This window comes from Capra hircus, chromosome 13 (assembly GCF_001704415.2).
Source record: "Capra hircus breed San Clemente chromosome 13, ASM170441v1, whole genome shotgun sequence".
Classification (NCBI taxonomy): Eukaryota; Metazoa; Chordata; class Mammalia; order Artiodactyla; family Bovidae; genus Capra; species Capra hircus.
The window spans coordinates 65,311,781-65,325,005 of record NC_030820.1 but is presented as its reverse complement, the minus strand read 5'-3'; the positions used below and the strand labels follow the sequence as shown (position 1 = coordinate 65,325,005).

At 42.9% G+C, this 13,225-nt stretch overlaps 1 protein-coding gene across 5 annotated transcripts in view; it reads left to right on the top strand.

Moving 5' to 3' along the window:
* The window catches only part of NDRG3 (NDRG family member 3), a 60,337-nt gene that overhangs the window by 45,013 nt on the left and 2,099 nt on the right, over nucleotides 1-13,225 (top strand). For 4 of the 5 annotated variants that reach the window (XM_005688523.2, XM_005688521.2, XM_018057818.1 and 1 more), the window contains 7 exons: nucleotides 2,707-2,810; nucleotides 4,062-4,127; nucleotides 4,242-4,293; nucleotides 8,708-8,755; nucleotides 11,309-11,344; nucleotides 11,430-11,481; nucleotides 12,633-12,671. In XM_005688523.2, the coding sequence (XP_005688580.1) occupies nucleotides 2,707-2,810; nucleotides 4,062-4,127; nucleotides 4,242-4,293; nucleotides 8,708-8,755; nucleotides 11,309-11,344; nucleotides 11,430-11,481; nucleotides 12,633-12,671 (397 nt within the window). The remainder of the gene's footprint in view (nucleotides 1-2,706; nucleotides 2,811-4,061; nucleotides 4,128-4,241; nucleotides 4,294-8,707; nucleotides 8,756-11,308; nucleotides 11,345-11,429; nucleotides 11,482-12,632; nucleotides 12,672-13,225) is intronic. The other variant, XM_005688524.2, reaches the window with a different exon arrangement.

Genomic DNA, 13,225 nt, shown 5'->3' with positions numbered 1-13,225 from the left:
TTGGGTAAACTTTGGGAGTTGGTGATGGACAGGGAGGCCTGGCGTGCTGTGATTCTTGGGGTTGCAAAGAGTCAGACACGACTGAGCGACTGAACTGAACTGAACTTTATATATAATAGAAGTGTGTGTGTGTGAATCCCAGTCTTCCAGTTTATCTGTTCGCCATCGCTTGCCCCTGGTAACCAGTTTATTTTCTACATGAAACACAAAAGGTTTTAATTTTGATGAAGTCCAGGCTATTTTTTCTCTTGTTGCTTGTACTTTTGGTGTTGCATCTAAGAAACCCATCACTTAATCCAAAGTCATGAAGATTTACAACTATCCTTTCTCTTGAGAGTTTTATAGTTGACATTTAGGTCTATGGTCTATTTTGAGATAATTTTTTGTACTTAGTGTGAAGTTGGAGTCTAACTCCATTCCTTTGAAAATCCAATTTTCCCAGTACCATTAAAAAAAGACTTTTCTTTGTTCAGTGAGTTGTCTGGGTTCCCTTGTTGAAAACCAGTTGACCATACATGTAAGGATTTATTTTGGAAGGCTCATTTTTATCTTAATGATATTTGTCTATCCTTATGCCAGTATCACCAAAAGACTTAGCAGCAGCAGCAGCAGCAGGTGGTGCATTGGTAAAGAACTGCCTGCCAATGCAGGAGATGCAAGAGACGCAGGTTCGATCCCTGGGTTGGGAAGACCCCCTGGAGAAGGAAATGGCAACCCGCTCCAGTATTCTTGCATGGAATATTCCATGGACAGAGGAACCTGGCAGGCTACAGTCCATGGGGCTGCAAAGAGTTGAAAACAATCGAGCAATTGAGCACGCACATATACACATACCCATATCACAGTATCTTGATAACTATAATGATTTCTATAAAGTAAGAACATCCTCACAAATGTACATATTGTGTGTTTAATTAAAAATGCGTGCAGCCACAGACAAGAGGTTGTCACAAGGCTGATGAGTTCATTTAAAATTTAAATAAGTGAATGCATGTATTACTCTTACTGCTTTGAAATGGAAGCATATAAGATTTCTATACACTAATGTCATCTTCACTAATAAAAATACAATGATAACCCCTTTTTATCTGTCAAATTAGCAGAAGTCAAAAAGAGTGATCATTTGTACTAGCAAGGATGTGGGAAAACAGTATAAATAAATGAGAAGGCCCCATATGTCCTGATAGGGAGTGACCTCACTGCAGAATAGTATGTCTAGCACACTACAGTTTGTATTCTAAAGAAGTGTGAGTTTTGGGGTGCAATTTACACATAACAGCTTTTCCTAGGGTGTTCCATTAGCACGTAAGCCAGTTTTACCCCTTTTATACCAGTATTACTTCTGCCCCTTTTTTATCTCAAACTTCTGCTCAAGTTCCTCTTCAGACTTTCAGGGGGAACTGTAGAGGTCATTTCATCTCTGACTGCGATGTGGTTCATTTGTTGTCCACTTTTCTTAATATCGTCACCATTTATCAAGTTTCCTTGGAGTGGCTCCAGTGCCTTCGTTTCAGGGACACTCTGATTGAGTTGGTCAGTTTCCTTCTGTATTCTTGGCTCACTTTCCCCATGTAGTAGTGAGAATACTCACACAAGTTCTCCTTACCTCGGTTTCTCCACAAGGCTTGCTGGTGGTGACCTTTGCATACTGCTTTAGATTAACTGACTCTCTCACTACCCCTGATATATTTTTTTCCTCCAGTGTAAACCCTTTTCCTTCTGCTTAAAACTGTCCATATTTACTGGTGTATGTGTGTGTCCATATATGTACATATATACTTACATATACAAAAACCTGGCAACTGGTTCTAGTGGCCTCCGAGAAGGCCAGCAAGATAAGGATCATTGGATATGGGTTGTAAGGAGGGAGATTTTCTTTTCACTGATAGACTCTCTTGAGCTTTATACAGGGCTTATAGCCAGTATTTTACAGCAATTTTATTTATTGCTTTTTGGCTTCACTGGGTCTTCGCTGCTGCATGCGGGGACTTCCTCTAGTTTTAGTGAGCAGGGCTGCTTTCTTGTTGCAGAGCACAGACTCCAGAGCAAGAGCTCAGTAGCTGTGGTACACGGGCTTAGTTGCCCCCCAGCATGTGAATCTTCCGGACCAGGGATTGAACCCGTGTCCTCTTCATTGGCAGGCAGACACTGCACCACCAGGGAAGTCCCTGTAATAACTTCAAATGGGACATAATCTATAAAAATTTTGAATCACTATGTGGTATACCTGAAACTAATATTACAAATAAACTCCACTGCCTCAAAAAAAAAAAACAACCCATAATATTGGTAAATAAATGATAAATTGACTTAATCACTAAAACATTAATAGAATGTAATATGCAGTTCTAGAATGCATATTATTAAATAATAGTATATGAATAGATATTATACCCACTATATTGATGAAAATATAGATAAGTTAATGATACAGATTTATGACTAGTAAGAGAAGTGTTACTTTCCATTTATTTTATACTTTACAACTCATATAGCATTTCTTATTTAATCCTTAAAACATCCCTGTCGGGTAACGGGTTGTTGTCTTCATTTTACAGACAAGACTCTGTCTCTATGAAAGTGCCAGAACATGAATCAAAGACAAATAAGGAAATTAGGGTTGCAAATGGTGAGAATGCAAACCAAACAAGATAGATTTGTACTGTAGCTCAGAAGTTCACCTGTGTCTTGTTTTCATTGTTCTAGGAAGAGTTGCAGGCCAACCTGGACCTGATTCAGACCTACAGGCTGCATATTGCCCAAGATATCAACCAGGAAAACCTACAGCTCTTCCTGGGCTCCTATAACGGGTACAGTTGGTTCTGTTCCTTCACTTAAATGCAGACGAGGTCTGAGAAGCTAATGGATATTTAAGAGAGAATCAGGAGGGGAAGTAAACTGCTTCTTACAGTGTTGCGTGATGGGGTTACTTTCGCACTTTCACAACAGTAGAAGAGGAAGAGCTTTCAGGTAGATGTGAAAACAGCTTTCAAGAGGAATGAATGAACTGAATGCTGTTTCAGGCATATTCACCTAGCAGTTGTACTTTTAAGATGTTTTGAGACCAAAAGAACCTAAAAGTTATGTACACACACAAAAACACACAATTTGGGTGACACAGAAAAATGCATGTCGAGGATAGAAGTTTGGGACCTTAATTCAGTCTCTGTCTCTGATATCCTGTCATCAGGCAGAAGTGAAATGTGAACAGTAGTAAATTCTCTTTTGTTTGTGTATTCCCAAAGTTGTCACATTTCCCCCAGTTACTGAGAGAAGCCTGATTCTTATCTTGGGTCCAGCTTCTCCAGTGAAAATGTTAGCTCCTCCTAGCTTCCTGGGTATATGGAAAAAGGCTGAGGAAATGGGTCAGCTGTAACTTACCCAGAGTTACACAGCCAGTAGGAGCAAAGCAAGTTTTGAATCCAATCTCTCTAGCTCCTTCCTCTGTATTACAGAGCCTCCTTATTGTTAGCTGAAAATACTACAATAAACTGTAAGTACCAGGAAAATAGTTCCCCTAAAAGGTTCCCCTTAAGAAATTATTCCTAGGGGCTTCCCTCATGGTCCAATGGCTTAGACTCCACCCTCCCAATTCCCGGGTCCCGGGTTCGAGCCCTGGTCAGGGAACTAGATCCTGCGTGATGCAAGTACAGATCCCACATGTGGCAACTTAGAAGATCGAAAATCCCATGTGCTGCCACTAAGAACCAGCACAGGCAAATAAATAAAATAAAAACAAATATTAAAAAAAATTATTCTTGTAAAGTAATTGGAAAATTAGACACTTAGGACTTGAGGATTTCAACAGCATCGCTGTTCAGTTTTCAAGTTGCCTCCTTTCAGCATCCTACCAAGTTCCTTCTTCCTTCTCTGTTCCACTCAGGATGCCACTGACAAGGCTACTTATGAACAAAATCTATAAATAATCTCTTCCCTTGTCAGGTGTGAAGGAAAGATAATTTTCAGATTCTTTGATACCTGTGGGTTTTCACATCTAGGAAATAACCTGAGTTGCCATGATTTTACCTGAAACGTGCGTTGTTTCCTTGGTGTCTCTCTAGACGCAAAGACCTGGAGATTGAAAGACCCATTCTGGGACAAAATGATAACAAATCAAAGACGTTAAAGTAAGTCTCTCGGTCTGCCCACTATGTTGCTAGATAGACCTGCCTTTGAGAGAAGTCAGTGTCTGTGGAGTGTGTGCGCTCCCAGCTGATGTCCTCCTATTTGCCTTCCCCCAGGTGCTCTACTTTACTGGTGGTTGGTGACAGTTCACCTGCCGTTGAGGCTGTGGTAAGTATGTCCTGGCATTGTGAAGATGAGTAAGATGAAGAAATATAATAAGTTGTTTGTAGCACACTGCTGATGTACTGGAAACAGCTGGTAGATACTAGATTTTGTTATTTCTGATTACACATATCAGGTTTGTGCTTTGTTATCCAATCTGGAAAAATAATTCCTCATTGATCACTCGGTTTCATCAGAAAGGATCAATAGTGCCCAGACTGTTTTGTATGGTGCAGTTCATTCGGTGGCAGGTAGTACCACTAAATGCCATTTGCTTATCATCAGATTTCTGACAGCCTTGGCCTTCTGCAGCCACCACAAGTCTGGAACTGTTTCAGCTGGCTGGGAGGTTGCTGAGAACCTGCGTACTTTTCTCTACCTCTTTCTCAAGCACATAGCACATTGGTAAAAATAATGTGTTCATTGTAGAAAATTGGTAAATAGAAGGACAGGAGGAAAAAATCACAATCCTGAAGACAAGCCACCATGTTTTTCTTGAACATAGATGTTGTTGTTAATCACTAAGTCATGTCCAACTCTTCTGTGACCCCATGGACGGTAGCCTGCCAGGGCCCCCTGTCCGTGGGATTTCCCAGGCAAGAATACTGGAGAGGGTTGCCAATTCCTTCTCCAGGGTATCTTCCCGACCCAGGGATCCAACTCATATCTTCTGTATTGGCAGGCAGATTCTTTATCACTGAGCCACCAGGGAAGCCCCACAGCATAGATTGGATGATACTAAATATACAGGTTTTAGAGACCTGATCACTTCACACTGTATACAGTTCAGACTTGTAAATACATCCTTGCTTATATAACTTCATTCTCTTGTTGATTATTTATGATTGTGCACCATTAATAATGTTGCAGTTGAACATCCATACAGAATCTTTGCCTGAATTTTTGATCATTTCCCTGGGATGAGATGGAAGTAATGTGTCAAAAATCGTATGCCTTTGTAAGGTTTTTAATGCCTTTTGCCAGGTTCCTTTCCAGAAAAGATACAACAGTGTGTTGCCGCTGGCAATGTAGGAGAGTGTCTATTGCACAACATACTGTTCAGCATTGGACTTTTCAATTATTAGTAGTTAATTTGGTTAAAAATTAACTGCTGTTAACCACTGTTTTAATTTGCGCTTCTTTAATTACACACGAAGCTTTCCGTTTTTCATAAGTCTGTTATCGTTTTCTCGTCTTTCCCACATATATAACGTAACTTAAGTTTCTACATGAAATGATCTGCTTTTCTTAGGCCACCTTCACTTCTTTAGCTGAAACAGTGGAGATACATGTTTTTGATAGATCTAGCATGTGTACTTAACAGAAAAATAGTATTGTTTATAGAAAATACCCTTAGTGAGAATTTTCTAATGATGCTGAGTTGTCTTTCTAAAATTACATGGACTTAAGGAATGTTACCAATCATTTTTCAAGATTGTATAAGTTGGCCATACATATACGGTCTTTTTCTGATTCCATATCTTCAGTGTGTATAGAGAATAACTTCAAAATGCCATCTGTACCACAAAGTAGATGCTCTTCTAGACACATTCAAAACTAACTCCCCTGCCAGAGCCTTTTATCCCCTGGTAGGGGATTAGAGGGCTATCCATGTGTGGAAGAGCAGGAAGAAACGCCACAAGTTTTAGTCTCTAGCTATTCTTGCTCACTTATTCATTCAGTATCATTTTTTGAGCTTCTCCTATTTGTTCAGTGGGCTTCCCCGGTGGTTCAGCAGTAAAGATCTGCCTGCCAATGCAGGAGATGCAGGTTCAATCCTTGGGTCAGGAAGATTCCCCTGGAGAATGAAATGGCAACTCACCCCAGTATTCTTGTCTGGGAAATCCCATGGACAGAGGAGCCTGGCTGGCTCCAGGCCGTGGGGTCTCAAAGGAGTTGGACATGCTAAATGACTAAACAACGAATATTTGCTCAGTGCTCTGGAGAATACGCAAATGAATAAGATGGAGTCTTAGCAAGACTGCAAGGAGATCAAACCAGTCAGTCCTAAAGGAAATCAGTCCTGAATATTCATTGGAAGGACTGATGCTGAAGCTGAAACTCCAGTACTTGGACCACCTGATATGAAGAACTGACTCATTTCCTGACTCAGGAAAAGCCCCTGATGGAAAAGATTGAAGGCAGGAGGAGGAGGGGACGACAGAGAATGAGATGGTTAGGTAGCATGACCGATTCAATGGACATAAATTTGAGCAGACTCTGGGAGACAGTGTAGGAGCCTGGCGTGCTGTAGTCCATAGGGTCACAAAGAGTTGGATATGATTAAGCGACTGGACTGAACTGGAGTCTTAGCAGTTGGACCTGGGGAGAAAGCAGACACATCAAAAACCAACCATTGTTCTTGGCCTACTAGATCCTGAGCCTTCGTCTTACACAGTTACAGAAATTACAAAGTGATGAACCAAGGAAAAACATGCTTTATTATATTAAATGCAGACTTAGGAGTCATTCTTCCAGAAGATACTTATTGTATATCTAGTATGTTCTCAGCACTTTGCCTGGCATATAGGGATCAAATTTTTACATTCTTCTTCTTTTTTTTGGTTGGGCTGGGTCTTAGTTTCTGCGTGAGAGCTTTCTCTAGTTGCAGAGAGCGTGGTTACTCTAGTTATGGTGCGTGGGCTCCTCTTGTTGTGGGCCACAGGCTCCAGGTGCATGGGTTTCAGTAATTGCAACACGGGGGCTCATTAGTTGTGCCTCATGGGCTCAGTAGTTACGGCGCACAAGCTTGGTTGCTCTGCGACGTGTGGCATCTTCCCAGACCAGGAATTGAACCTGTGTCCCCTGCATTGGCAGGCGGAATCTTACCCAGTGTGCTAACAAGGAAGTCCTACATTCTGCCTTTTAGAGCATATTCTGTAGTAAGTAAACATTTGTTTACTGCCTGTATTGGCGTTTATATAAAGAAAAAACCCTGACTGCATGATTGTGGCTTTTAGATCAACCCCTGATTTTAGAAGTTTTGAGTACCCACCCATCAGCCATCCTCAGAGTAAGCATTCAGCTGGATTACTGGTTCTTGCCTAGGTAATTTTCATGACTTCTTAACTGGCTCACTGCCTCTGCAGTCTGTCATACAGGCCACTGCTGGTTATTTTCCTGAAACAATTCACATCCCGTCACCTCAGAAACCCTCTGTGACTTCTTGCCTCCCACAGTCAGCTCAAGTTTTCTCACCCTCTCCCCACAGTGCATCCTCATACCATATACTGGTCTCTGTAACTCCACACATGCCCGGCACACTCGCCTTGCATCCCCTGGGTCTTTGCTTCTGCTTCCCCCTGACTCTGGAAGCCTTCAGATGCCCACCCCTTCTTACTCTGGCTGTAGAAATCCTATTTATCCTTCTGTTCTCACTCAGCTCAGAAGTGAAGTTTTCAAGTACTCTCATTCTGCCTTGGGGCTTCCCTAGTGGCTCAGCAGTCAGGAATCTGCTTGCAATTCAGGAGCCATGTGGGTTCGATCCCCAGGTTGGGAAGATCCCTTGGAGAAGGAAATGACAATCCACCCCAGTATTCTTGCCTGGGAAATCCCATGGACAGAAGAGAATGGTGGGCTGCAGTCCATAGGATTGCGAAAGACTCAGACACGACTTAGTGATTAAACAACATTCTGCCTTGTGTTATGTGCTTTTGACCCTCTAGATTCCATGCTCTTAGCACGGTGTTTTATGTGTGTGCTTGGGCAAGCATGTGTAAAGAGATCTAGTGGATCAAGTTAACCATAAAACATTGTGGAACCATGAAACAGCCTCCCCAGAACATTTTCTTTGAGGTCCCTGCCTTTGTGGATACAAAGGTATGAGATACGAAGCATGAAAATAGACCAGATTGTAATTCTTAATTGTGATGATTGCTCTGAGAGAAAAAACCATAGAGAAGTTCAACTTTGGATGGGACAGCCAAAGGTCTTGAGGCTTAGAAGAGTCAGGGTGAGAGGGATGGCACGCCTGCTACCTCCGGGGCAGAGGAGGCGGATGAGGAATGGGCACAGGAGCTGTGAGGGCTCAGTCAGAAGCACCAGTTGTGCTGGGGAATCATCAGGACCTCAGCAGGTGAGGCCCATAGCTCACTTTTTAAAGAAGGAGATAACTTGCCCTGCTGCTGCGTAGCCGTAAGAGGAATTAGACTCAAAATGTAGCTCTTTAAAGACTCTACTTGTAACGGATCCAGAAAATGAACTTAGCCAGATTTTTAGATCTACTAAGAAATACAAGATATAAAGTATATCGTGTAAATATATCTCCTGTTTTTTATTTTGGTAATTTCTTCGGCTGATTCAGCCAAAACTGAGTTTCTCCCAGCTGAGCTTCCTGAAAGATCATTCGTGTGCCAAGCTATTTTGTATTTACCAGTTCATAAAATTGTCTTTCTCTGTTTTTTTTTTTTGTTTTTTTTAGGTTGAATGCAATTCTCGCCTGAATCCTGTAAATACAACTTTATTAAAGGTAATGTGTTTCCTTTCCTCACTGCCAACCATTAGTGAGTAAATTATATGTGGTTCAGATCACTTTATTTCTGGAATAGTTGCACAGAAACAAGGAAAACTTCTTTCCCTCATTCTCTTTTTTTAAAAAGAGAAATTATTTTCCTGAATATAGTCTCAGTATAGAAAATTGGAAAATAGAAAAAAGAATGGAAATATAGAAAGAATAAAATAAAATTACTCATAATCCTGCCACCCTCAGGTTACCCGCTGGTGAAAAAAATAACATATATTGGTCTTTCTCCTGGGTGGTGAGGGGCTGTCCTGGGTCTTTGTTGTGGTGCATGGGCTCAGTAGTTGTGGTGCTCAGGTTTAGTTGCTCCGTGGTATGTGGGAGCCCAAATCCCTGACCAGGGATCAAACCTTCATCCCCTGCGTTAGAAGGTAGATTCTTAACCACTGGACCCCTGGGGAAGTCTCTCTTATTCATTTTTAAATCATTAAGATTATAGGCTATTTCTAGCCCTGTGTCTGTTTTCCTCAACTTCTTGACATGTAAACAACTTCCTGTGTCATTGAAAACTTCATAAGCATTACTTAATGTTGTGAGATATTAGATAATGAATGGAAATTCTTCACAAGCTAAATTCCCTTGTATGGATAAGAAAGTTTTCCAGTAGCATTGTCACAGTGAGGGTAGATGGGTTTTCTGGAGCCTGTAGTGGAATATTTAAGGGCCTGACCTCCTGGTCTGAATTTGGATTACAGTAACTTTAAGTGCTAAACTTAGGTTCCTTACTGCTGCTTTCTCAGCCTGAAAGACCTCTGCTTTCTTCCCTTTTTCTTTGAAGTGCAGTTAAAAGGAAAGTGCTGCCACTATAACAGCCCATAGTTCCTGGAAATAACACTCTGATGTGACAGAACTCAGCGTGCTCTAGGGTCCAGGTGATTGATGAACTAGTCTAAAACATGAATTTTTTTTGTAAGTATGTGGTTTCAGATTAGCCTTTAATGCAAGTTTGAATCAGTTTTCGAAAAGTGCAGAACTGAACGTGACAGTAGCCACAGGTGTGCTTATTTCTGGGCAGAAATGTCCATCCCACAGCAGCGTGATGGAATTGATTCTCTGTTTGATAGGCATCCAGCTTGGAAATAGTCCTTCCCAGTACTGTCTCTACGTATGAGAACTGTTCTACGATTCTAATCAGATTTTGACTCCTAAACTTCTTGAAAATACAGCCTGGGCTAACTAGGTCTGTTTTATACTTAAATCAGGTTAAATGTTTGTTCTTGATCTTACACTTAGAATTTTCAGGGAACTGACTATTCCTTGTTAACCTCGGATTCCTGTGCCTCCTGTGGCATTCCCATCTGCAGAATAACAGTCTACCCTCAAAGTTTTCATGTTAGTGAAGGTTTCATGAGGTTCATGTCTCTTTTCTAAAAGATGCCTGAATACGCTACTCTGTGAGTATGGGATACTTAACAAGTAGAAGGAAGAAGGTGGCCTCGTGATTGGCCATTGTGCCCTAGAAGCAGCATTCTCTGCGGATTGGCAGAGTTTGCATCTCCGGGGCTTGTTAGAAATGCAAGTTCTTGAGCTCTGTTCCAAAGCTATCAAATAAGAATTCCTCAGGCAGGAACTCAGAGTTTTAATAAGCCCTCCTGGTTATTCCAATGCATGATAACAAAACCCCACTCTGGAAGTTTTTGTGCAGATGACAGTAATCAATGTGTAAAGATTTATGAAGTGAGAGAGACCCTCATCACTTCCAACAGTGAAATTAAAGTGGCTGACCAAGCAGGTTGGCTGAATTCAGCATCAGTGCCTGATCGTAGACCTCCCCTTAGTCATGAAGTGGAGACAGTGTAGAGCTGAGAGGGAACTTTTACGAGTTTGGTGCCCTGAGAAGTAGGGGTCACACTGCTTGAGGACTCTGAAACTAAATCCTCCAGGTAGAGGCAGAACCAAGGTAGTAGTTAACGTTACTATCACCTGAATGGAAAATTCCTGACATGGGCCTGAACGCCGGGCCCTGCACTACTGATTAATAAATAGTGAATAATCTTTCAGAATCATATCCAAAGTTATTGCTAGAGTTTAGGTCTGTGTATAAGAGTGCATTGAGGAGGGACTTCCCTGGTGGCTCAGTGGGAAAGAATTTGCCTGCCAATGAAGGGGATATGGTTCAGTCCTTGATCTGAGAGGATCCCACATGCCGTGGAGAGGCTAAGCCCGTGTGCTGCAACTTCTGAAGCCATAAACCCTAGAGCCCACGCTCCACAGCAAGAGAAGCCATCACAATGAGGCACCTGCGTTCCACAGCTAGAGAGTAGCCCCCGCTTTCCACAACTAGAGAAAGCATGAGCGCAGCAATGAAGACCCAGTGCAACCAAAAGTAAATTAATTAATTAAAAAGAGTGCGTTGAGAAGATGGACACTAGGGTGCAGTTAAACATTAAATTAAGGAACCTAAAATTTGATTCTGTCCTGTTTGACAGGACCGTGGATATTCAGAGCATTTCCCTTAAGTGTATTCAAGTCTCAGCTGACTTATATGCTTTTCCCTTCTAGATGGCAGACTGTGGTGGCCTACCCCAAGTAGTTCAGGTAAGGAGACTTTTTTTAAAAAGCACGCATTTGATTTCAGTTGTGTCCGTGCAAAGATTAATAGCTGCTTCTTTTGTCTCCCTAGCCTGGGAAGCTCACCGAGGCCTTCAAGTACTTTTTGCAGGGAATGGGCTACAGTGAGTAGTACATAACTTTCTGTTCTAACCAAGATTTATTGATAAATGGGGTCATTTTGGCATCTGGGGAGCACTCAGTTCTCAGGGTGTAACGACCTCTGTGCTAGCCAGGCTGAAGTTAAGTAGAAACCAAAATTTTTTATGAAAGATTCTTCTGCGCATATATACAAAGATGAGCTAATGCTTACTGAGCACTTACTTTGTGCCAGGCACTCTGTATTCTTAACCTTAAGAGGTAAGTTCTGCTATTAGTCCCATTTTACAGAAGAGGAAATTGAGGTTTAGAGGCTAAGCATGTTTCTCAGGATAACAGTTCAGCTGCAGAGCCATGATTCAGTCTAACTCCAGAGTCCACATGTTCAACCACTGAAGCTTTGGCAGTCCTGGCTGTGAATCTGAGGTTATTACTTGCATTTGCATTTAGCTGGTTAATGATTCCTGGTCTAGAGAAACAGGTTAAATCAGTGAAGTCTGCTCCCCACAGGAGACAAACTTGCAGAGTATTTCAGAGTGAATCCAAGAATGTGTTGTATCATGTGCCACTGTCCTGGTCTCTTGTATTGTGAGACCCCCTCAGCTTTCTCATTTGTCCCAGGATATCCTCACTGGCTCCTTTCTTGGAGTTTTAAAAAGGAAAACCCTTCTACCCAGGTACAGAGCTCTGTATCCAGAAGGGTGATTTTTCTCCTGTCCTTGGTGTCAGTGTGATTAATGACCCCTGGGCAGCTGCTCTGGGCAGCAGCTGGACCCCTGGGTGCAGCCCTGTACCTGGCAGGCAGCCCGTGTACGTCTCGTCTGGAGTGGCCGTGTCATCCCCGTCTGTGAGCCACTACCAACCGAGCCCACACCCCTGTCCCTCTGGCTCTCTGGGAGGAGCAGAAGTCCCTCTCCTTTCCTAGGAAGCAGTTCATTATCCAGGCAGGCTGGCTGTTTATAGTGGAGGGAAAAGCAGTTGCCTTTGGCTAGTTGAGAGAAGTACCATCCGAGATGTTATTGAAGCATCAGTTAGCCTTCCCTCCTTTCTGGAACCTTAGAATAAAATTTTGCCCCTGGCTTAGTTTGTTCTGTCAGTGTCTGCCAGGTAGCCAAGTTTACCACTTGGCACTCTCAGGTCACTAACCTGCCTTTTCCTGTGTCCATCCTGCTTCCAGTCCCGTACGTGCAGCTCAGTCACCTGAGCACCGAGTCAGGTACCTTCCTCTGTGCTGGCCCCACCCCTGCCTCCCAGCAATGCTCTCCTGGCTACACTGGCTGTCCGCAGCATGTCCGTGGTTTCCCTGTGCAGTGAGAGCCCGATAGAACGCGGCTCATTGTGCCCCAAGAGAGTTAGCCTGCCAGTCCAGCCCTGGTCCCCCAGGAATAAAGGGGTGGGTTGTAACAGCCAGGGTCACAGCAGCAGCTGAAACTTCATAGGGGGCCCTTCTTCCATCACCACCACCTACTGAGTGATCCTTGAGTTAACTCCCAGACACAGGGTTCTCAATTATGAGGGTTGGAGCCTGTGCCCGGAGAATGCAGGTACTGGCATCTTCTGACCCCAGCATTGAAATGACAGCTGGAGGAGTGGCTCATGCCTTAGAAAGACAGGCAGGGAGGTAGGCCAGGTTAGGCCCTTTCCTAGCCAAGCTGGAAGGACCTTACAGCCAGGGCAGCGGCACAACAGAAGTCTGACTTACATGGACCTCCAGTGCGCTTTCTCGCAGTAAGCCTGCACCTCAGTGCCTGTGCAGCGGCCAACTCCAGG